Below are 27,075 nucleotides of genomic sequence, written 5' to 3' on the forward strand. Positions count from 1 at the left end.
GCCAGAAGCCAGCCCTCATGACATCATCCAATGAGGATGGTTCAAAAAGGCCTATGATGCAATAGCCCGGATTTCACATGGAAAAAATGATTTCTTCTCAGTATGGAACATTTAAGCTCTTTTGATCGTGAAAGCAATCCAGGTGGAAATGATGACTGTTGACATATCAGATGAATCCTTGATAGGTAGAAAGAGAGGATTACAACCTTGTCTTTTCCTTTTCAAGCAAGCAAAATAAAAGCTTAGACTCCAACTCAGCAAATAATTCTATCCTAACCATACTGAGCACTGATAGGACTGTGACTGTGAATAAGAGTTTGGTACAGAACAGAAACTCCAGGAAAACTGCTTACAGGCAAAGTTTTTGAAGGGGGCTTCATTCAAAGGTTTAATAAGGAGTTTCCATAATACACAACGTAGACACCAGTCTCTGAAGCTCAAAATACCTGATGAAATCAGGAAGGTAATGATCTGAAGCATTGGTGGAACCCATAGAGAAACTGAGTATATGAGAATGAGCTACCTAACAGCTGTAATACAGTTACAGGTGAACAGATGGGATCAATGTATTTCCAAATGCATCAATTACAGAACATTCTCCAGTTAGCATAATAAACTTTGGAAAGAGATTGCATTCTACCCATTGAAACCATGTTTCCACTGTGTCCCAGGTGCGTGTCTGCCATGAATGAGTGAGTGAGCTTTTGGTGTCTGCATCAATTGCCACAGAAAGGTTCAGAACAAGGTCTTAATGGACCCACTGTCAAAGTGAACAGACAGATTCTGCATGGGTCTGATGGGACATATCGATGATTGGAGAAGAGAGGGTCGACGTGGGATCTAAAGAGATACACCGACAATGGGTTCATATGGGGTTTGAAAAGACACGCCAACAGATAATCAGAACATATCTCAATAGAGGTAAGAATTGAGGATCTATGACTCTGTCACCTTGTACATGTATCTTGAATGATGAAATCAAACGTGTTGAGGAATTCAATCAGTGAGGATAAGCTATTATTTATTGTTGATCAGAGATTTGTAACTTTGTATTTGATATATTTGCTAATTGGTTCTTGTGCATTATATTATTGTGTCAGTCTATTGCTAGGCTAGTTTATGTATTGATGGTATTGAATAACCAGGTAAATGGACAATCCAGCTGTGGGGCTAGAAACAAATCAGTTTACTGCAGATGAGGCTTGTGACAATGTTTAACCACTGTTTGAAACAGGATATATTCCTCTACACTGAAACACCTTAACTCAAAAGATTATTCTAGGCAAATAGATGAACAGACAACGTATGGCTTGAGAGACATGTATGACCAGATTTTATATTGTCTTGTGTTTTTAATATTCACCACAGGTGAGACAGCAATAGATAATCAAGAACAGGTTCTATTCATCACATGCTCCAGCTTACAACATTCCTTGCAGGTGATACTAGAATTATCCTGATCAAGGACATATCATACAACATTCCTAGCAGGTGATACAAGGATTATCCTGATGAATGACAGATCAGACAGCATTCCATGCAGATGATACAAGGATTATCCTGATCAAAGACATATCATACAACATTCCATGCAGGTGATACTAGGATCATCCTGATCAAAGACATATCATACAACATTCCTTGCAGGTGATACAAGGATTATCCTGATCAAAGACATATCATACAACATTCCTTGCAGGTGATACAAGGATTATCCTGATCAAAGACATATCATACAACATTCCATGCAGGTGATACTAGGATTATCCTGATCAAAGACATATCATACAACATTCCATGCAGGTGATACAAGGATTATCCTGATCAAAGACATATCATACAACATTCCTTGCAGGTGATACTAGGATTATCCTGATCAAAGACATATCATACAACATTCCATGCAGGTGATACTGGATTATCCTTATCAAAGACATATCATACAACATTCCATGCAGGTGATACTAGGATTATCCTGATCAAAGACGTATCATACAACATTCAATGTAGGTGATACTAGGATTATCCTGATCAAAGATATATCATACAACATTCCATGCAGGTGATACAAGGATTATCCTGATCAAAGACATATCATACAACATTCCTTGCAGGTGATACTAGGATTATCCTGATCAAAGACATATCATACAACATTCCATGCAGGTGATACTGGATTATCCTTATCAAAGACATATCATACAACATTCCATGCAGGTGATACTAGGATTATCCTGATCAAAGACGTATCATACAACATTCAATGTAGGTGATACTAGGATTATCCTGATCAAAGATATATCATACAATATTCGATGTAGGTGATACTAGGATTATCCTGATCAAAGACATATCATACATCATTCCTTGCAGGTGATACTAGGATTATCCTGATCAAAGTCATATCATACAACATTCGATGTAGGTGATACTAGGATTATCCTGATCAAAGACAACATATCATACAACATTCCTTGTAGCTGATACTTGGATTATCCTGATCAAAGACATATCATGCAACATTCCATGCATGTGCCACTAGGATTATCCTGATCAAAGACAAATCATACAACATTCCATTCAGGTGATACTAGGATTATCCTGATCAAAGACAAATCATACAACATTCCTTGCAGGTGATACTAGGATTATCCTCATCAAAGACATTAAAGTCACACCAGTTTCAAAGTACATGTGTAGAATACTTACAAGCACCACTATCTCCAGATTGTTCCTGAAATGATAAAAAACACACTTTGACTGACAGGTTGTATTATTTATCAAACTCTTACACAAAGCGTACAGACATAATAATCTTTATATTATTTTTTTCTGTGAGTATTTTCTATTTCTCATCATTATGATAAAATTTTCAAATTCAAATCAAAATATAGTATTTCTTAATAAGTCATCAGTAATGACAAAACCATTCAATTCAAATCAAAATATGGTATTTCTGAATACGTCATCATTAATGGCAAAACCATTCAATTAAAATCAAAATATGGCATTTCTTATAAACGCCATCATTAATGACAAAACCATTCAATTCAAATCAAAATATGGTATTTCTTAATACGTCATCATTAATGACAAAACCATTCAGTTCAAATTAAAGGATGGCATTTCTGAAAACGTCATCATTAATGACAAAACCATTCAATTCAAATTAAAGGATGGTATTTCTTAATACGTCACCAGTAAAGACAAAACCATTCAATTCAAATTAAAGGATGGTATTTCTTAATACGTCATCATTGATGACAAAACCATTCAATTAAAATTAAAGGATGGCATTTCTTCTGATACATAGCAATCTTATACTCTCCTTAAGAAGGCCTCAAAGGAGAAGAGTCCTTGACTAATGAGTCACCCTCTATAAATAAAGCATTAATATTATTATTAAATCTACATATTTAGCGCCAGAGTCTTGGGAATAATTTGGAATTAAATTGTGATATAATCAAATAAAAATAGTAATACGGATTAAAATTCCTGTGTCACAATCCAACTGGACATTTCTTTTAGTGATCTGAAAGCATAATGCATTGTATTTTTAAAAGTTAAATAAAATCTCCTACAAAGTTTCATAATACATCTTAATTTGCTAGCACTCACCTGACCTTCAAACCAGAAATCCAAAACTTTGCTTGACTCAATCATGTGGTCATGGAAATCACAGAATACTTCTGCATTGTCTTTGAGTCTAGATACAGGAATCAGGCTGTTGATACTGACACCATTGTATTCAGGACATTGTATAAAGTACTCAAACTTCAGACCCTGACCCAGGTATCCAATGATGTTATTGAGGTTGGTAGTGATGAACTCCCTCACCTCAATGCACAGCTTTGAAGATGGAGTCTTCTCCTTGATTCCCATTCTTGTGACTCTCAGGAAGATAACGTGCTCTCGAAAATGTAGGGTCAATTTGTGCTGTTCATCCAGCTGAAACATGCAACAGCCACAAAATATCAGATTCTCTGTCTTCTTTTTGGCTATTGGCCAGTGAGCAATACAGGCAGCAACAAGTCTGTGAAAAATCGGACTGGGTAGGAAGTTACCTATGAAGACATAGCACATGACGGGTGAACTCTCCATTTGATCATTTGGTTTTGGGCATATGACCTCCTCTGGCGTCTCTTGCTGCAGCATGCAAGGAGTGAGGAAGTAACTCTCCTCCTGTTAAATGAATAGATTCATCTTTAATGGGGATATAAGGCAGATATTAAAGTCTTCAATTTGCAATCAATATACAGTATACATCTTTAATGAGGATATAAGACAGAGATTAAAGTCTTCAATTTGCAATCAATATACAGCATACATCTTTAATGAGTATATAAGGCAGAGATTAAAGTCTTTAATTTGCAATCAATATACAGTATACATCTTAGAATGAATGTTTGGCGCAGTTCACAGACTTATTTTATTCCCCATAGAATGAATGTTTGGCATAGTTCACAGACTTAGTTTATTCCCCATAGAATGAATGTTTGGCATAGTTCACAGACTTAGTTTATTCCCCATAGAATAGACATAAACATACTTGTACATCATTTTCTTTTCTTTTGAATAAATGTATTTAAACATTTACATTTCATGCTGAATTTAATAAGAGTCGTAAGAGAGATACCACTCTTGCATGTACTCTGAAGCTTGTGTGATGCTGGTGTTAAAGTATTTAGTGTATAAAAAGTACATCATTCGACCTACTTTCATTTAATAAAGGGTTCAATGATGCAAGAAACATCATGATTAAGTTTCATTTTGATACCATGCCAACAACTGGTAATTTGTCTGGAAACCAAAACGTATCAGCATTAGCCTGCAAAAACAAATAACTGTAAGCAAAATAGGTTACTGTTGCCAATTTTCCACTGGGATGGATTATGATGATGTAATGTAACCAACATGAATGAACACAGCCTGCCTATAGCTGGAGATACTACATGATGTTTATAATAGGACTAAGTTGTAATAAACCTTCACTGGTGTACAGTACAAAAATAGGCCACTGTGATCTTACATTACCTGGTGTTGTTCATACTGATTAGAAAGACCCTTACCTAAGCACATTAAGATACCATGCCTGCATTGATACATCAAACAGAGGTAACTGATACAAGCTTGATACATCAAACACAGGTAACTGATACAAGCTTGATACTTCAAACACAGGTAACTGATACAAGCTTGATACATCAAACACAGGTAACTGATACAAGCTTGATACATCAAACACAGGTAACTGATACAAGCTTGATACAAACACAGGTAACTGATACAAGCTAGATACATCAAACACAGGTAACTGATACAAGCTTGATACATCAAACACAGGTAACTGATACAAGCTTGATACATCAAACACAGGTAACTGATACAAGCTTGATACATCAAACACAGGTAACTAATACAAGCTTGATACAAACACAGGTAACTGATACAAGCTAGATACATCAGACACAGGTAACTGATACAAGCTTGATACATCAAACACAGATAACTGACACAAGCTAGATACATCAAACACAGGTACCTGATACAAGCTTGATACATCAAACACAGGTAACTGATACAAGCTTGATACATCAAACACAGGTAACTGATACAAGCTTGATACATCAAATACAGGTAACTGATACAAGCTTGATACTTAACTGGGTCAAAGTCATGAAAATATTAATTTATGTTTACAGTAAGACAGGATATTTATCATTAGTATAGTACATGTACCTGACACCATACATCAATGTACATCCCTTGTTAGCATAGTACATGTACCTGGCACCATACATCAATGTTCATGCCTTGTTAGTATAGTACATGTACCTGACACCATACATCAATGTACATCCCTTGTTAGTATAGTACATGTACCAGACACCATACATCAATGTACATCCCTTGTTAGTATAGTACATGTACCTGACACCATACATCAATGTACATCCCTTGTTAGTATAGTACATGTACCTGACACCATACATCAATGTTCCTCCCTTGTTAGTATAGTACATGTACCTGACACCATACATCAATGTACATCCCTTGTTAGTATAGTACATGTACCTGACACCATACATCAATGTACATCCCTTGTTAGTATAGTACATGTACCTGACACCATACATCAATGTACATCCCTTGTTAGTATAGTACATGTACCTGACACCATACATCAATGCACATCCCTTCTTAGCAGCATCTGTATTGTGCAGTTTTAGTAATCTAGGTGCAATGTGAATATCAATTAAATTTAAACCAATCAGCAGATTTATCAAATATATGAGTTTCATAATTTGACGATAACAGCACACAATGTGTTTAAGTTGATGGAAACTGGATATGCCACTTAAAAAAAATGTCAAATGTACGTTAGGAAACTTTCACTTATGAAAACTAATTACATATCTAAATATGTTATGGCATCTTCACTTGGCATGTGAAAACAATTTCATACTTGCAAGTGCCAAGTAATTACATACTGTATAATATGTATGGGCATCCTCACTTTGGTTTGACAAAGTTTCACTACAGTTGCAGTCATGAAAATAGTAGTGACATGGCAAGCACTTTAAATGGACAATAACTCACACAATGTTGATATTCTCTGGCCTGACTCAAAAGATATGTTATAACTTGTTGAAACAAAATTTCTCCACATAAAATTTTTAACGTATAACATCGAAAAGCATTACTGTAAGTGCAAAAACCATGACTAAATTGGGGGCTAGATATAAAGTTGCAATTACTTGAATCAAACCTTGCCATGTCTTTCTCATATTTTCCTCTGAGACATGTTTGAGACCGACAGCAAGAAGACAACTAATGAATGCACTATAGATTTTAAGATGGCAAAGAAAATGGTGGTAGTGGTTTTGGGCTTAATGCCATTTTTAAGCATGTGCGTGACCCAGTGACAGGTTGGTGGTAACGTTTTAATCAACTTGTCCATTTTGTTTAGCGTTTGGGATGTGAGAATGAGTGGTTTTCCTGACATCCATTGTTATGCAGCTAAAGTTTTTGAAAGGAAAGGATACATTTTAGACATAGTTTTACTAATGATAATTACAATAATACATTTTAATTTGTTCAACATTTCCTGCCTTTCATTTATTTGCAAACTTATGTTTCTAGTATATTTAAATTCGCATAAATCAGCACCGAAATAAACTAACTTAAAGTTTTTATACCTTTTACCTATACATATAGGAAGTGCACAGATTCAGAAAAAAGGCCAGTAGAAGTTTGGGTGTCAAATCTTTTCAAGTAATGAATGGAACTTATCAATGTAAATGATGATTCTACACAAAAATGGATACAAGGTGTCAAATCTTTTCAAGTAATGAATGGAACTTATCAGTGTAAATGATGATTCTACACAAAAATGGATACAAGGTGTCAAATCTTTTCAAGTAATGAATGGAACTTATCAGTGTAAATGATGATTCTACACAAAAATGGATACAAGGCATATTGATTCGACAAAACATTGAACTTTTTACATTTGAAGTTTATCACATTTATTTCATTCTGATCTCCACCTATCATGGTGATGTTATACAAGTGTACTATGATTGGTCTTTTGTGACAGAGCTGTTGAATTGCTTGGACAGCATGGGAAGTCATAAAGTTTCATTTCTGACTCAACGGTATCAGAAATAAAGTGGAACAATTATATTATTAACCATATCCTTGAAGAAGTAATCTTAAATGTGGAACATGAGATACCATCCAATGAATGCAAATAACTGTATTATAATTTACTCGGGTAAGTGATATGATAATGGGATGAATTGTCTGACAGTAACCTTGAATATCAAATATGAGATACCATCATCAATAAATGAATGCATACAGTAACCTTGAATTTGGAATATAAGATACCATCATCAATAAATGAATGCACATAACTGTATTATCATTTATTCGGGTAAGTGTTATGATGATGGGATGAGTTGTCTGTCAGTCATCTTAAATGTGGAATATAAGATATCATCAAATGAAGGTACATAACTGTATTATAATTTACTTGGGTAAGTGATATGATGATGGGAAAAATTGTCTGACAGTAACCTTGAATGTGGAACATGAGATACCATCATCAATAAATGAATGCATACAGTAACCTTGAATGTGGAATATGAAATACCATCATCAATAAATGAATGCACATAACTGTATTATAATTTACTCGGGTAAGTGTTATGATGATGGGAAGTAACCTTGAATATGGAGTATGAGATACCATCATCAATAAATGAATGCATACAGTAACCTTGAATATGGAATACGAGATACCATCATCAATAACTGAATGCATATAACTGTATTATCATTTATTGGGGTAAGTGTTATGATGATGAGATGAACTTTCAGACCTTGAATGTGATGTACAAGATGCCATCAAATGAATACACATAAGTGTACCATCATTTACTCCTACAGATATATTTATGTACAAATTTAGTCCAATGAGAAATAGCATGTTTATACCTAGAGATATATTCATGTACAAATTTAGTCCAATGAGAAATAGTATTTTTATACCTACATATATATATATATATATATATATATACACAAATTTAGTCCAGTAAGAAATAGAATGTTTATACCTATAGATATATTTATGTACAAATTTAGTTCAATGAGGAATAGTATGTTTACGCCAATAGATATGTTTATATTTAAATTTATATATATATATATATATATATATACAAATTTAGTCCAATTAGAAATAATATGTTTATACCTATATATAAGTATATTTATGTAAATATTTAGTCAAATTAGGAATAGTCTTACATTACAGTAGCATATAATGAAATAAAAATAATTATAAGAAAACTATCTAACAAGCAATGCCAGTTAAATATCCATAACAATGTAGGATCTAAATACAAGTATATGATGTTCTTGTGACACTGAAGTTATTAACTAGTTCAAGGTCAATCCAGGACTGATGGTACTAAAAATATGGAAGAATGGGAACCAGACTTGAAATGGGTGAACATAAATTAGACGAGAAATGAGTCTGGCTGGATGGAAGAATGGGAACCAGACTTACAATGGGTGAACGAAAATTAGAGTAAAAATGAGTTTGGCTGGATGGAAGGATGTGAACCAGACTTGAAATAGGTGAACACAAATTACAGTAGAAATGAGTTTGGCTGGATGGAAGAATGGGAACGAGACTTGAAATTGGCAAACATAAATTATAGTAGATATGATCTGGCTGGAAGGAAAAATAGGAACCAGACTTGAAATGGGTGAAGATAAATTAGAGTAGAAATGAGTTTGGCTGGATGGAAGAATGGGAACAAGACTTGCATAGGTTTACTGTATATATCGATGAATGTAAATCTGATCCTAAGCATATGTTTGCATAGGTTTATTGTGTATACTGATAAATGTAGACTTGATCCTAAGCATATGTTTGCATAAGTTTATTATGTATACTGATAAATGTAGACTTGATCCAAAGCATATGTTTGCATAGGTTTATTACGGGAGCTGAATTAATACCACCAGTCCTATAGAGGACAATGATGGTTCCAGATAGGCAGGTAAAATGAACTTTACTATAAAGGCAAATTTGTTCTGTTTGCTGATAACAAGCAAATGAATAACTTTTATCTATCTGAGTGACATGTTTAACTCACTTTCAAATATGGCATCTGTTTCCATGAAAGCAGGGGGAGGCTGCAGTGTTGCAGAATGTGTGGATTTGACTATGTAAGCTTTTATTTGTTTTGCATATTGGAAAATATCAATTCCATCCGATATAAAAAGTTTAGTCAATTTATTTACATAGCAATTAAGGTCACCAATCTGATATTTCCTAGTCATAATTTGAAACATATCTTTCTGCTATTATCACTGTGGTCTCTACCAAACTTAATGCTGATTATCTCCCCCCGTCCATCAATTTCATCCATTTAACATTTTTTAACTTCACTTGTAGTATTTTAACTGTCTTATACTTACCTTACTTCAGTTCTAAATTCATTGTGTTCTGGATGAACATTATATAATTTCAGTTACTTAAATCTCCTTTCCTTAAGTAATGTATACAAATATAGATGGTCTCCACCCTAGACCTTTTATTCATAAATTATATAACATGAAAAGGCTGGTAAGGTATTTCACCTTGACCTTTTTACTCATTAATTAGATAATGTGGCAAGACTTGTAAGATATTTCACTTTGACCTTTTACTCATATCTACATAACATGACAATACTGGTATGATGTTTCACCTGACTTTTTACTCATTAATTACATAATATGACAAGGTTGGTAAGATATTTCAGTCTTAAATTGGAGAGAGAAAAAGGGTGACTCAATTTATTTTAATATTTTTCTGATTTTCTTAAATAATGCTCAATGTCACGTTTGCTAAGCCCCAGCTATAAAGTCATGTATATCCTATAATCTACCTGTCTTGAATAGTACCATGGCGTTGTGTTTGCTAAGCCCCAGCTATAAAGTCATGTATAACCTATAATCTACCTGTCTTGAATAATACCATGGCGTTGTGTTTGATATCTAAAGATTGCCATGGACTAGTGTTAAGCTCTTACATTCAAGTATATTAACCTTGTTACCACTTTTATTTCAAATCTCTCTACATCCATCTCAATTATTTTTTTCTTGCTAGGTTATTTGCATGCTTCAAAGGTCGATATTTTAATGCTTTAAGCCTATGTGACGCAGTAAGTTTTAGAACAAGTACAAATTCATGTCACAGAGGCATACTACATAAAATATAGCAAAATTGAGATGTTTACAATTGAAAAAAAGAGGAAGTTGTAACTGAAACAAAACATTGGCAATTTCCAAAACTGACCTTGACTTCATCTGCATCCTTACTCAATGACCGTGGCCTGGCAATGATATTTAGTTTCTCCATAAGATGTAAGATGAGAACCTTGTTGGCATGGCAATCAGGGTTATTTTCCTTTGTCCAGATGGCATCTGGAGATAGAAAGGTTATTTGTTATCATTAACAAGTGCAGAACATTTAAAACTAACACTGAAATGCAAACACACGCAACGTACACCTGTGTTAATATAATTAGGTTTATTTCTAATTTTGATTCCACTCATTTTGCTGTCACTGTCACTGCCCCAACTCACTGCACTATTACCAGTGTATGCAATAGTTCCATAATATATTCAACTCCTATAGCTGTCTGGCAAGTCCAACTCACTGCACTATTATTAGTGTATGCAAGAGTTCTATAATATATTCAACTCCTACAGCTGTCTGTCAAGTCCAACTCACTGCATTATTATCAGTGTATGCAATAGTTCTATAATATATTCAACTCCTACAGCTGTCTGTCAAGTCCAGCTCACCGCACTATTATTAGTGAATGCAAGAGTTCTATAATATATTCAACTCCTATTGTTGTCTGTCAAGTCCAACTCACTGCACTATTATCAGTGTATGCAAGAGTTCTATAGTATATTCAACTCCTACAGCTGTCTGTCAAGTCCAACTCACTGCACTATTATCAGTGTATGCAAGAGTTCTATAATATATTCAACTCCTACAGCTTTTGTCAAGTCCAACTCACTGCACTATTATCAGTGTATGCAAGAATTCTATAATATATTCAACTCCTACAGCTGTCTGTCAAGTCCAGCTCACTGCACTATTATTAGTGTATGCAAGAGTTATATAGTATATTCAACTCTACGGCTGTCTGTCAAGTCCAACTAACTGCACTATTATCAGTGTATGCATGAGTTCTATAATATAATCAACTCCAACTGTCTGTCAAGTCCAACTCACTGCACTATTATCAGTATATGCAAGAGTTACACAGTATATTCAACTCCTATTGCTGCCTGTCAAGTCCAACTCACTGCACTATTATCAGTGTATGCAAGAGTTATGTAATATATTCAACTCCTACAGCTGTCTGTCAAGTCCAACTCACTGCATTATTATCAATTTATACAACAGTTCTATAATATATTCAACTCCTACAGCTGTCTGTCAAGTCCAACTCACTGCATTATTATCAATTTATACAACAGTTCTATAATATATTCAACTCCTACAGCTGTCCGTCAAGTCAGTGAACTATTATTAGTGTATGCAAGAGTTATGTAATATATTCATCTCCTACAGCTGCTTTTCACAGTCCTACTCACAGCAATACCATATGCGCATGCAAGAGTGCTGTCATATATTGTGCACATTTTCTTCAGCTGTTTCAATGACAAAAGAAGAGAACTGGAAAACAAACCTGCTATATATAAAGAAATATATTCATTGATTGTATGTTTAGAAATGTATTGGATAAACAAGTGGCCAAAATGTGTTTGATATTGCTCACCTATGTAGTTGATGTATGTTACATTGTAAATGCAAATTCATGCATGGATTGAAACTCTAGAAGGTAAATAAAAGATTCATTTACAAAGTCGGTACTTAATAATGTTGGTGTTACTTATCATTTCACTTGGCTGCATATAAAAGACATATGCAACCAGCATCGTCCATTAAATTTGTCTGCACAAAAAAGACATACATGCAACCAGCATTGTCCATTAGATTTGTCTGCATAAAAAAGACATACATGCAACCAGCATTGTCCATTAGATTTGTATGCATAAAAAGGATACATGCAACCGGCATTGTCCATTAGATTTGTATGCATTAAAGGGAATACATGCAACCAGCATTGTCCATTAGATTTGTATGCATAAAAAGGCATACATGCAACCAGCATTGTCCATTGGATTTGTCCATAAACGTCAGGGCCTGATTCATAACTAAAAAATGGTTGATAGTCCCACTGTAGCATATACACTTACTTTGCATTACAAATGGTTGATAGGCCCTCTGTAGTATACATGCTTACTTTGCATTACAAACGGTTGATAGTCCCACTGTAGTATATACACTTACTTTGCATTACAAATGGTTGATAGTCCCACTGTAGTATATACACTTACTTTGCATTACAAACGGTTGATAGTCCCACTGTAGTATATACACTTACTTTGAATTACAAACAGTTTATAGTCCCACTGTAGTATATATGCTTACTTTGCATTACAAATAGTTGATAGTCCCACTAGTATACACGCTTACTTTACATTACAAATGGTTGATAGTCCCACTGTAGTATATACACTTACTTTGCATTACAAATGGTTGATAGTCCCACTGTAGTATATACACTTACTTTGCATTACAAACGGTTGATAGTCCCACTGTAGTATATACACTTACTTTGAATTACAAACAGTTTATAGTCCCACTGTAGTATATATGCTTACTTTGCATTACAAATAGTTGATAGTCCCACTAGTATACACGCTTACTTTACATTACAAATGGTTGATAGTCCCACTGTAGTATATACACTTACTTTGCATTACAAACGGTTGATAGTCCCACTGTAGTATATACACTTACTTTGCATTACAAACAGTTGATAGTCCCACTGTAGTATATACACTTACTTTGCATTACAAACGGTTGATAGTCCCAATGTAGTATATACACTTACTTTGCATTACAAACGGTTGATAGTCCCACTGTAGTATATATGCTTACTTTGCATTACAAATGGTCGATAGTCCCACTGTAGTATATACACTTACTTTGCATTACAAACAGTTTATAGTCCCACTGTAGTATATATGCTTACTTTGCATTACAAATGGTTGAAAGTCCCACTGTAGTATATCCACTTATTTTGCATTACAAACGGTTGATAAACCCATTGTAGTATATACATTTACTTTGCATTACAAACGGTTGATAGTCCCACTGTAGTATATACACTTACTTTGCATTACAAACGGTTGATAAACCCATTGTAGTATATACATTTACTTTGCATTACAAACGGTTGATAGTCCCACTGTAGTATATACACTTACTTTGCATTACAAACGGTTGATAGTCCCATTGTAGTATATACACTTACTTTGCATTACAAACGGTTGATAGTCCCACTGTAGTATATACACTTACATTGTATTACAAAGCGAGTTAACATGTACAGTCACTACGGGTTCATGTGTTTCTCCTTACCATAATGCACCACTCAAAAAGGTGTAGTGCTCATCAGTCCTTTGGGGATGGCACACTACCTCTTAAGGGTGCATATCCTCCTCAATCGGAAATATAGACACTCCAAGAATGGTGCATCTTCTCCTAAATGGGAGGCAACAACACATTATGAGATGAGTGGTGCACCTCCTATGCATTGGGAGACAATGAGTGGCAGCAACATGCTACAAGGTGTGTGTTTGACCTCCTCCACCATGAGTGGTAGTAACATGTTATGGAATGAATGGTGGATCTCCTCCTCCAAGGGAGGCAGTGGAATATCTCATTTATTGCAATAGAAGGTAGTGAAGCTTTAGGAGGTGTCTTCTCATCAGAAGACTCAATATTCTTGCAAATAACTGAGGGATCTGAACACAAAAAAAACAGAAACTGAGGGAATTATTTATCTCTGGTATGTGTGTTTGGAGTCAGCAAGTATGCAGACCATGATCTGCACAAATCATAACTCTTTTGTGCATTTAGAACTTTTAATGCACATTTCCACAGACTGTGATGAAATTATTATATCTGAATGAACAATGATATATATATATATATACAGTATTCTATATGTATGTATGTATGTATGTATGTATGTATATGTATGTATGTATGTCTGTATATGTATGTATGTATGTATGTATATGTATGTAGGCAGGTAGGTAGGTAGGTAAGTAGGTATGTATGTATGTATGTATGTCTGTCTGTCTGTATATGTATGTATGTATGCATGCATGCATGTATGTATGTATGTATATGTATGTAGGCAGGTAGGTAGGTTGGTAGGTAGCTAAGTAGGTATGTATGTATGTCTGTCTGTATGTCTGTATAGTATTGTATGTATGAATGTATGTATAGTATGTATAATATGTATGTATGTATGTATGTATGTCTGTATAGTATTGTATAGTATTGTATATATGCATGTATGTATAGTATTGTATGTATGTATGTCTGTATGTCTGTATGTATGTCTGTATAGTATTGTATGTATGAATGTATGTATAGTATGTATAATATGTATGTATGTATGTACAGTATAGTACTGTATGTCTGTATGTATGTATAGTATTGCATGTATGTATGTATGGTATTGTATGTATAGTATAGTATTGTATGTATGTATGTATGTATGTATGTATGTATTGTATTGTATGTATAGTATAGTATTGTATGTATGTATGTATGTATGTATGTATGTATGTGAACTGCTCTGGTGGCCTAGTGGCTAGAGCATCAACCTTGGATGCAGCAGGTTATGGGTTCAATCCCTGGCCGAGTCATACCAAAGACTTACAAAAATGGTACTAACAGCTGCCTCGCTTGGCGCTCAGCGTTAAGAGTTAGAGTTAGTGTTAGGACTGGTCGGCCTGGTGTCAGGATAATGCGACTGGATGGGACATCATGCTACATGTCTGCGGCATGATGCCCCAGTGCAAGACATCACTATAAACTGCCATGCTACAGACTTCGTAGCGATATGACTGAAAAATTGTTAAAGTTACGTTAAAAATCCAAATCACATCACACATCGCTCGCATGTGTGCATGCATGCACGTATGTATCTATGGTGTGTGTATGTATGTATTCATGTATGGCATGCATACCCGCATGACTGTGTATATATCTATATATATATATATATATATATATATAACCGATTCTGTAACATCAATTGTTGGTGATATGTGTATCAAATTATCAACTACCTGTACTTTTATGCTATCTATTCGTATTTATACAAAAATCTTTTTGAACTATCAAGAATTCTCTTGTAGAATCCAGGGTATTTCACTCTGTTTGGTGTACTTTTGTACTCATATATATATATATATATATATATATATATATATATATATACCGTGATCACACTACCAGTTAGAGTGGCCAACTATGTCACCTAAAATATGTAAACATCGCCTTCTCTGGATTGGAAAGCAAAAACAATTTCACCCTGTTATTTTTAGAGGAAGATTGAATGATTGTCCTTTTTGAGATGCTCCCTAGCCTTGGTCAGGTTAGTTCCAGTGTTATTATAGCTCATGCCATCACATAGTTGGTATTCATATCAATTGTGCCAACATACAAATTCTTTAAATTCACAGGAATGTGTTTTGATAGCCGATTGACCATTGACCCTTTCCTGAGTAAGTTAGCAACTATTACTGCCCGATTTACACAAGTTATCCTTTGATTATAAAAAGATACAAACTTGTGTTCCAAATTTAAATAGCAATTTGTGTTTTAAGAATAGAATTGGTAATATGAACATTTTAACAGCTGCATGTACCTTATTTCCTTCATAAAACTCAGCTTGGAACCATCAGTGAAATTGTCATGGGGAAATAATGGCAGACATTGATCTGATTGGAAAGTAAAGCTTAAGTGGATTACCTCAATTCACAGAAAGCAAAGTTTAAATATTACGTTATTGAAGATTTAGCTTTAAATGGTATCATGTTTGTCACAAACATACGGACATTGCTATGTTGTGGAATTCGAGTCTCTGTAAGGTTAAGGTTGTTCACTCCTTTTTTGAAAATACAAAGAAGAAAAAACTATTTCACCAATGCCTAACGTTACACCAAGTGCGTAGACAAATAATAAAACCTTTTAATTTGTACTGTATGGAGAATCGATCCCAGGTCCACGGGTAAACAGCACCCATCACCTTGCCTGCACTCACTAGCCCATATTCCCTCATGACTAAGCACACATCACCAAACAATGATGTTACTCAATCGGTGTTATATGAATTCGTGTGCAGCAGACACACTCGCATGATGATCTAGTAATTAATTATCATGTATATACAGTCATTCCTGATTCCTATTAAAGAAAACAAGGTATAAAAAATTAATTATAGAGAATTATAAATATACACCAGTATAGTATTATTTGTATTAAAATATTAATTCTGCCTACTATTATCAAGCATTCTTCTATAGAATCCAGGGATAGCACTTTCCATTCTGTCTGGTGTGTATTAAGTGTTGTCTATCTCTTTATATATATATATATATATATATCACTTGTAACACATCTTGTTTGTACATAGCGTGTATAAAGTTTACCACTGTGTTCTCTAAGTATGCTGCAAAATGTTAAAGTTTTACCTGTATTTTTGCATGTATGATAAACACCACAGTTCTTTAAAACTTTTTGTTAAAGGAAGCAGACATATATTCAACAGCATTGCACTATGCTGACATCGGGAAGGAAAATGTCAATGCTTTGAATAAAATAACTCAAGAAGAAAATTTGTACTGATACCGTACTCGACAGAAGAAACAGATAGCCTCTATTTTAGCTGTCATTATCCATGAACACAAACATGTTTACCAGCACCTAGATATAATGTGATGAATGTAGAGGAAAAATGCACCCTGCCCCTACGTGTATTGTATGTGAAGCTACCCAAATCCCTGAATGATACAGTTTATAATATATGACTTATGCAACAAACTGATAGTGTAATTCTATTCTAGCACAATAATGGACAGGCCAGTCCCAAATTTGGTTTCAAAATGCTGTCAGAAGTAAATTTTATCAGGTGAATCATAGTACACGTCCAAACAAAAGAACATCCTTGAAAATGATGAACTATACGTGCTCTGCGTATAACTTTCTCAAGGACCAAGCAAGTTGCAAGAGTGGATAGCGTCATACTATCAATTTTTCACTCCGGACAAGGACATATTCACTTAAAACAGATGATGGGTTTTTAGGCTTGAAAAGGAAAGGTAAACAATAGCTAAGGGTAATCAAATGCTCCTATTAAAAACAATATTTTCATGAGGGCCATATGTAGCATACAGTCATTCATCACATGATGTATTTTAGTGAAAATCTCATGTATGTATAACTATCCATTCAGGTGTGATACAGTATCTTGCAGTGAAAATCTCATGTATGTATAACTATCCATTCAGGTGTGATACAGGATCTTGTAGTGAAAATATCATGTATGTATAACTATCCATTCAGGTGTGATACAGTATCTTGTAGTGAAAATATCATGTATGTATAACTATCCATTCAGGTGTGGTTCAGTATCTTGTAGTGAAAATCTCAAGCATGTATAACTATCCATTCAGGTGTGATACAGTTATCTTGTAGTGAAAACCTCATGTATGTATAACTATCCATTCAGGTGTGATACAGTAACTTGTAGTGAAAATCTCATGTATGTATAACTATCCATTCAGGTGTGATACAGTATAATGTAGTGAAAATCTCATGTATGTATAATAATCAATTCAGGTGTGATACACTATTTTGTAGTGAAAATATCAAGTATGTATAACTATCCATTCAGGTGTGATACAGTATCTTGTAGTGAAAATATCATGTATCCATTCAGGTGTGATACAGTATCTTGTAGTGAAAATATCATGTATGTATAACTATCCATACAGGTGTGATACAGCATCTTGTAGCTAAAATCTCATGTATGTATAACTATCCATTCAGGTGTGATACAGTATCTTGTAGTGAAAATCTCATGTATGTATAACTATCCATTCAGGTGTGGTACAATTATCTTGTAGTGAAAATATCATGTATGTATAACTATCCATTCAGGTGTGATACGGTATCTTGTAGTGAAAATATCATTTTTGTATAAGTATCCATTCAGGTGTGGTACAGTATATTGTAGTGAAAATATCGTGTATGTATAACTATCCATTCAGTATCTTGTACTGAAAATCTCGTGTATGTATAATTATCCATTCAGGTGTGATACAGTATATTGTAGTGAAAATCTCATGTATGTATAACTATCCATTTCAGGCGTGATACAGTATCTTGTAGCGAAAATCTCATGTATGTAAAACTATCCATTCAGGCGTAATACAGTATCTTGTAGCGAAAATCTCATGTATGTATAACTATCCATTCAGGCGTAATACAGCATATTGTAGTGAAAATATCATGTATGTGTAACTATCCATTCAGGTGTGGTACGGCATCTTGTAGTGAAAATCGCATGTATGTATTACTATCAATTCAGGTGTGATACAGTATCTTGTAGTGAAAATATCATGTATGTATAACTATCCATTCAGGCGTGATACAGTATATTGTAGTGAAAATATCATTTTTGTATAAGTATCCATTCAGGTGTGGTACAGCAGCTTGTAGTGAAAATCTCATGTATGTATAACTATCCATTCAGGTGTGATACAGGATCTTGTAGTGAAAATCTCATGTATGTTTAACTATCCATTCAGGTGTGATTCAGTATCTTGTAGTGAAAATATCATGTATGTATAACTATCCATTCAGGTGTGATACAGTATCTTGTAGTGAAAATATCATGTATGTATAACTATCCATTCAGGTGTAGTACAGTTATCTTGTAGTGAAAATATCATGTATGTATAACTATCCATTCAGGTGTGATACAGTATAATGTAGTGAAAATCTCATGTATGTATAACAATCAATTCAGGTGTGATACACTATCTTGTAGTGAAAATATCAAGTATGTATAACTATCCATTCAGGTGTGATACAGTATCTTGTAGTGAAAATATCATGTATCCATTCAGGTGTGATACAGTATCTTGTACTGAAAATATCATGTATGTATAACTATCCATACAGGTGTGATACAGTATCTTGTAGTGAAAATCTTATGTATGTATAACTATCCATTCAGGTGTAGTACAGTTATCTTGTAGTGAAAATATCATGTATGTGTAACTATCCATTCAGGTGTGATACAGTATCTTGTAGTGAAAATATCGTGTATGTATAACTATCCATTCAGGTGTGGTACAGTATATTGTAGTGAAAATATCGTGTATGTATAACTATCCATTCAGTATCTTGTACTGAAAATCTCGTGTATGTATAATTATCCATTCAGTTGTGATACAGTATATTGTAGTGAAAATCTCATGGATGTATAACTATCCATTCAGGCGTGATACAGTATCTTGTAGCGAAAATCTCATGTATGTATAACTATCCATTCAGGCGTAATACAGTATCTTGTAGCGAAAATCTCATGTATGTATAACTATCCATTCAGGCGTGATACAGTATATTGTAGTGAAAATATCATGTATGTATAACTATCCATTCAGGTGTGGTACAGCAGCTTGTAGTGAAAATCTCATGTATGTATAACTATCCATTCAGGTGTGATACAGGATCTTGTAGTGAAAATCTCATGTATGTTTAACTATCCATTCAGGTGTGATTCAGTTATCTTGTAGTGAAAATATCATGTATGTGTAACTATCCATTCAGGTGTGATACAGTATCTTGCAGTGAAAGTATCATGTATGTATAACTATCCATTCAGGTGTGATACAGTATCTTGAAGTGAAAATATCATGTATGTGTAACTATCCATTCAGGTGTGATACAGTATCTTGCAGTGAAAGTATCATGTATGTGTAACTATCCATTCAGGTGTGATACAGTATCTTGTAGTGAAAATATCATGTATGTATAACTATCCATTCAGGTGTGATACAGTATCTTGTAGTGGAAATATCATGTATGTATAACTATCCATACAGGTGTGATACAGTATCTTGAAGTGAAAATATCATGTATGTATAACTATCCATTCAGGTGTGATACAGCATCTTGTAGTGAAAATATCATGTATGTATAACTATCCATTCAGGTGTGATACAGTAGCTTGTAGTGAAAATTTCATATATATAAAAACTATCCATTCAGGTGTGATACAGCATCTTGTAGTGAAAATCTCATGTATGTATAACTATCCATTTAGGTGTGATACTGGATCTTCTTGTGAAAATCTCATGTATGTATAACTATCCATTCAGGTGTGATACAGTATCTTGTAGTGAAAATATCATGTATGTGTAACTATCCATTCAGGTGTGATACAGTATCTTGTAGTGAAAATATCATGTATGTGTAACTATCCATTCAGATGTGATACAGTATCTTGTAGTGAAAATCTCATGTATGTATAACTATCCATTCAGGTGTGATACAGTATCTTGTAGTGAAAATCTCATGTATGTATAACTATCCATTTAGGTGTGATACTGGATCTTCTTGTGAAAATGTCATGTATGTATAACTATCCATTCAGGTGTGATACAGTATCTTGTAGTGAAAATATCATGTATGTGTAACTATCCATTCAGGTGTGATACAGTATCTTGTAGTGAAAATATCATGTATGTGTAACTATCCATTCAGGTGTGATACAGTATCTTGTAGTGAAAATCTCATGTATGTATAACTATCCATTCAGGTGTGATACAGCTATCTTGTAGTGAAAATATCATGTACGTATAACTATCCATTCAGGTGTGATACAGGATCTTGTTGTGAAAATCTCATGTATTTATAACTATCCATTCAGGTGTGGTACAGTATATTGTAGTGAAAATTTCATGTATGTATAACTATCCATTCAGGTGTGATACAGTATCTTGTAGTGAAAATCTCATGTATGTATAACTATCCATTCTTGTGTGGTACACAATCTTGTAGCGAAAATATCATGATTGTATAACTATCCATTCAGGTGTGATACAGTATCTTGTAGTGAAAATCTCATGTATGTGTAACTATCCATTCTTGTGTGGTACACTATCTTGTAGCGAAAATATCATGATTGTATAACTATCCATTCAGGTGTGATACAGTATCTTGTAGTGAAAATCTCATGTATGTGTAACTATCCATTCAGGTGTGGTACAGGATCTTGTAGTGAAAATATAATGTATGTATAACTATCCAATCAGGTGTGATACAGTATCTTGTAGTGAAAATATGATGTATTTATAACTATCCACTCAGGTGTGGTACAGGATCTTGTAGTGAAAATATGATGTATTTATAACTATCCACTCAGGTGTGGTACAGGATCTTGTAGTGAAAATATCATGTATTTATAACTATCCATTCAGGTGTGATACAGGATCTTGTAGTGAAAATCGCATTTATGTATAACTATCCATTCAGGTGTGATACAGCATCTTGTAGTGAAAATATCATGTATGAATAATTATCCATACAGGTGTGATACAGGATGTTGTAGTGAAAATATCATGTATGTATAACTATCCATACATGTGTGATACAATATCTTGTAGTGAAAATCTCATGTATGTATAAGTATCCATTCAGGTCTGGTACAGCATCCTGTAGTGAAAATCGCATGTATGTATAACTATCCATACAGGTGTGATACAGGATGTTGTAGTGAAAATGTCATGTATGTATAACTATCCATACAGGTGTGATACAGGATGTTGTAGTGAAAATGTCATGTATGTATAACTATCCATTCAGGTGTGATACAGTATCTTGTAGTGAAAATATCATGTATGTATAACTATCCATTCAGGTGTGATACAGTATCTTGTAGTGAAAATCTCATGTATGTATAACTATCCATTCAGGTGTGATACAGTTATCTTGTTGTGAAAATCTCATGCATGTATAACTATCCATTCTTGAGGAATAATAAGAAGATCGTTAAGATGGTAACTATTGAGGCCAAATTGAAGACCAACTAGACCATGATATGAATTGGAGTGTCAATTTTTATCCAAGCAGGAGAGGTAGTGATGACAAACGTGTGTGGACAGAGATGGACAAAAGACCACCCCATAAACCCTTCTGGTCTATGACTATATAGAGCTATATTCAGATAAATATTAAAAGTGCGATTAAAGTGATATTTCTACAATTTGTACAAGACACTTTTTATATCATTGTCGCCAGAGAAAAACAAACAATGGGTTGTAAGCCCTGGGCCAGATACCGAGGTGGAGAGAGATGAATTAAAAAGCATGAGGGTTCACCACAATGAATAGAAGTAGGTCAGCTCTAGTCTTTCTTTTTTCTGTGCAATGGAAACTGTCTGGCACAAGCCTTCACCATTTGGATTTTAATTAAAAAAAACCATATTTTTTAAACTGACTTTCAATGACATTGTTAAAGTCCATATACCTGAATCATCCAAACAATTTTAAATTTGTTGTGGTATTAATTTTATAGGAAATGGATTTTGCAATGAAATTCATCTGAAAGTTTTTGATCATTCACAAACCTATTAATTCCTGAGTGAGCTTTCCAGTTTTCTTGAACTCACGCCACTTTTGAATGATGGCAGGTGATTTTATTTTCATCAGGATAAAATTCTCCGCTGTAATGATGGTCCTCAAGGAATAAATCAACCATTGAGGGTCCAGCATGATCTGTTCCTTCAGTTCATCAGTCCTGTAATTTACATTAACAAGTGTGTGCACTGCGGAAAATACTGTTTAAAAATAGAATATTCCAAAACTGAATAAAATGCTATACTACTGACACTGAGTAATACAAGTGATCAAATTTTGACATAAGTCACAAAAGCTTCATATTAATACAAACTTACCCTTCCTGAATTACAAGAAAGGGAAAAACCTAAGTACAATTTCTAACATAATGTCATGAAAATTTTAATGGATTTTTTCCACAAAGAACTTTCAGAGCAATTGTAATTATTGTACTACATAATCTTTTATACCTTGGACTCACACTGCTGTTACTTTCACTTCTGAAGTAGCCATACTAGGAAACCCTCCCCCACCCTTTTAATTCTGAAAAGCCTTTTGATTGCCTTTCCCCTTTTGATTGTAATATAATAATGACAGTGAAATATATAGCATGCTAATTCTGAAAAGCCTGTGAAATTGGATGTTTGCTTAGTACGACAATTGAACCATTTACAATATACACCTGTATCTCCAGGACATGTCAGCAAACTGAAATTCAAGATCCAGTATTGAGACTTTAACATGACTCTAGCCATCATGAACAGCATGATCCAGAATTGAGACTTTAACATGACTCTAGCCATCATGAACAGCATGATCCAGAATTGAGACTTTAACATGACTCTAGCCATCATGAACAGCATGATCCAGAATTGAGCCTTTAACATGACTCTAGCCATCACAGAAGAGATGACTCTGTTGTTTGCAAATAATTTAAGCATTTCAGTTTCTCATTTATTCTTCCACCATTAATTGACTGAGAGTCATGATGATAATTTTAAATTCAAAGAAATATCCTATAAATTGCTTCCTCAAAATAGTCATCAATGTGATATCGACTTGATCCTGAAATTGCTATTTGTTCTTGACATTCAACTGGTTAAAACTTTCACAAGGATGATCCAGATTGCCTATTACTCTCACAAGGGTGACCCAGATTGCCTATTACTCTCACAAGGGTGACCCAGATTGCCTATTACTCTCTCAAGGGTGACCCAGATTACCTATTACTCTCACAAGGGTGACCCAGATTGCCTATTACTCTCACAAGGGTGACCTGGATAGCCTATTACTCTCACAAGGGTGTCCCAGATTACCTATTACTCTCACAAGGGTGACCCAGATTGCCTATTATTCTCACAAGGGTGACCCAGATTGCCCATTACTCTCACATGGGTGACCCAGATTGCCTATTACTCTCACATGGGTGACCCAGATTGCCCATTACTCTCACATGGGTGACCCAGATTGCCTATTACTCTCACATGGGTGACCCAGATTGCCTATTTCAAAACATACTTCAGCTAAGTATCATGTTGTAGGTGTCTGTTGTAGACATTAGATTGGTTCATAGCTGTCACAATAGTGACTCATTGCCTAATTGAAAACAACTTCAGGTAAGTGCAAGGCCCTTCACATATGCTTTAGACATTAGACTGGTTATAAATGTCACAAGAATGACACAGTTACTTGTTCTGAGAGCCCTTAAATTAAAAACATCTTAAATAAACTTTGTACAGTTATGTGACACTATCTTCCATTTGAACAATTATATGCGTTTCTACCTTCCATTTCAAAAAGATTGCTATAAACAGCACATAATATGCCTACCCCATGTTTAATAAATCTATAAATGGGCACTAGCAGGACAGCATATACTATGCCTGCCCCATGTTTAATAAATCGATAAATGGACACTAGCAAGGCAGTATATACTATGCCTGCCCCATGTTTATTAAATCTATAAATGGGCACATACAGGGCAGTATATACTATGCCTGCCCCATGTTTAATAAATCTATAAATGGGAATTAGCAGGGCAGCATATAATATGCCTGCCCCATGTTTAATAAATCTATAAATGGGCATTAGCAGGGCAGCATATAATATGCCTGCCCCATGTTTAATAAATCTATAAATTGGCACATGTAGGGCAACATATAATATGCATGCCCCAAATATGTACATGGGCACTAGCAGGGCAGTATGCTTGTTCCATGGATAATTAAGGACACTCAAAAAGCCACTGTCTTTACTTTCTTGTCATCATCAGAATAAAATGTTAAAGCCACTGCCTGTTGCTTTTTTCCTTGACATGTCTGCTATCTTTAAATTTGCAGCTGTTATATGGTATCTGATTAATTTTTTAAAAAGTTCTCCATTTTGTATCAAAGCAACCTTAACCATTCAGCTTTGTCATCTATCGTCCCAATAAAATGTTTTGTTTCTTTATTTTCCCTACATGCAATCGAAGACACATCTCCAAAGCATGTAGGCAAGTTGTAAGCATGCCTTATTTAAGTTATTGTATTGTTTTCCTTATTTAGCACACTGTAACTTTGTGTATCAGGCCTAAAAATGCAGATTTTTCCTTCTGAAATATGTTTCTTCAAGAATAATTACCCAATCATAATATCTCATGACATCATAAGATAACTACTACTACCTCGCAAATCCAACCCTGCCACATACATCTTTCAGCTAAAGGGAGCTAAAAGTTGTCTGCTGAAAAAGGTTTGCCAGAGATGCAGTTGAAACTGGTTCAGATATGTCTTGTTCAGCCATGATAAGATTTTGCTTTGTCCCATATCATGTCTTCCTGGAGCGGTAACTTTTTATCGTACTCGGTGCAAACTTTGTCTCAATGAAGAGCCAAAGGAAGTTAGCTATTTGCTGCATAGATGACTGGAGAGGTCTGATGAATTCGTTTGTGCACCTGTGGATGAAAACATGCCATTTGCCTTTGTATGGTTTTAGATTGGAAAGCCTTCTTGCGAAAGCAATTCTCTCCACAACTGGTTGTGACAATTGTTTATTTCTAAGTTTCATATGACCTAAACCAGCAGGTTCCATTGCTCTGAGCAGGAATGACACAACTGTCTTCATGCTTGTTTGAATAGATGAAGCAAAATTCAAATTTCCTGATTAGTTCCCATTGCATGATTGATGAGGACGTTGATCCATGACTTTTCCCATCTGAGCAGTGCAATGAGGATAAGGTGACAGTCTGATACTCTTGCTTTATTTATCGCTTTTGGAATCAGAGGTGTTACAGGGTAGGCTTATGCAACCAGGCTGTTTCCAGTTGATCAAGGAGCATCAACAGCCCAGGCTTTAAGTGCGGAATTAGACATACGAAGGTTGGCATTGGTATTCCACCCTGTTGTGAACAGGCCCACTACAGGTTGGTCCCATCAATAATGTATCTGTTTGAAACCTGAAGGATGAAGAGACATTTTGTCTGTATTAGTTGAACGTATTGGGACAAAGATTTGGCTAGTATATTAGAAGTGCTTGGATATGGTGAACTCGTATGTGGATTTGCTGCTGATAACACTACTTTAGAAAGTCCCACACCAGTACGCAAGGCTCTTGGGGCATGGTTCCTTCTTGTCGTACGAGATAAGTCACCACTGTAGGACTGGGTTTCTTCTTGTCATTTGTTAGAAGTGACCCCTATTGTAGACAGAATGAAAACTCTCTTGCCATGCAGATACTGCCGTCACCAGTGAAAGGCTTTCACAATGACCATTATCTCCAGAATGTATTGATATGTAGATGTTATTCCGAGGGAAAGGAATGCACAGCTGGTTTCCCGAAAGGATGGTAAGAGGTGGGCTCTCCAGCCTTCCTTACTTGCATCAGTACATACTATAATCATGGGCTGTTGTACTGGGAGATATATATCAAATTAAGTTTCCCCAGTTCCACTGA

General features: G+C 34.7%; 1 protein-coding gene and 1 long non-coding RNA gene across 3 annotated transcripts in view; both read right to left on the bottom strand.

Annotated features, from left to right (window-relative positions):
• LOC149791125 (uncharacterized) overlaps positions 1–27,075 on the bottom strand; it is a 422,332-nt gene that overhangs the window by 18,813 nt on the left and 376,444 nt on the right. The gene's annotated exons all lie outside the window — the stretch shown is intronic.
• Positions 1–27,075, bottom strand: part of LOC149791124 (uncharacterized) — a 97,115-nt gene that overhangs the window by 18,813 nt on the left and 51,227 nt on the right. For both annotated transcript variants that reach the window (XM_089973045.1, XM_089973046.1), the window contains exons 7-10: positions 23,154–23,323; positions 10,862–10,989; positions 3,619–4,182; positions 2,710–2,734 (exon numbers count right to left, since the gene is read on the bottom strand). In XM_089973045.1, the coding sequence (XP_089829171.1) occupies positions 2,710–2,734; positions 3,619–4,182; positions 10,862–10,989; positions 23,154–23,323 (887 nt within the window). The remainder of the gene's footprint in view (positions 1–2,709; positions 2,735–3,618; positions 4,183–10,861; positions 10,990–23,153; positions 23,324–27,075) is intronic.

Source organism: Sinohyriopsis cumingii, chromosome 10 (assembly GCF_028554795.1).
Source record: "Sinohyriopsis cumingii isolate HCF-2022 chromosome 10, ASM2855479v2, whole genome shotgun sequence".
In the NCBI taxonomy this organism is placed as follows: domain Eukaryota; kingdom Metazoa; phylum Mollusca; class Bivalvia; order Unionida; family Unionidae; genus Sinohyriopsis; species Sinohyriopsis cumingii.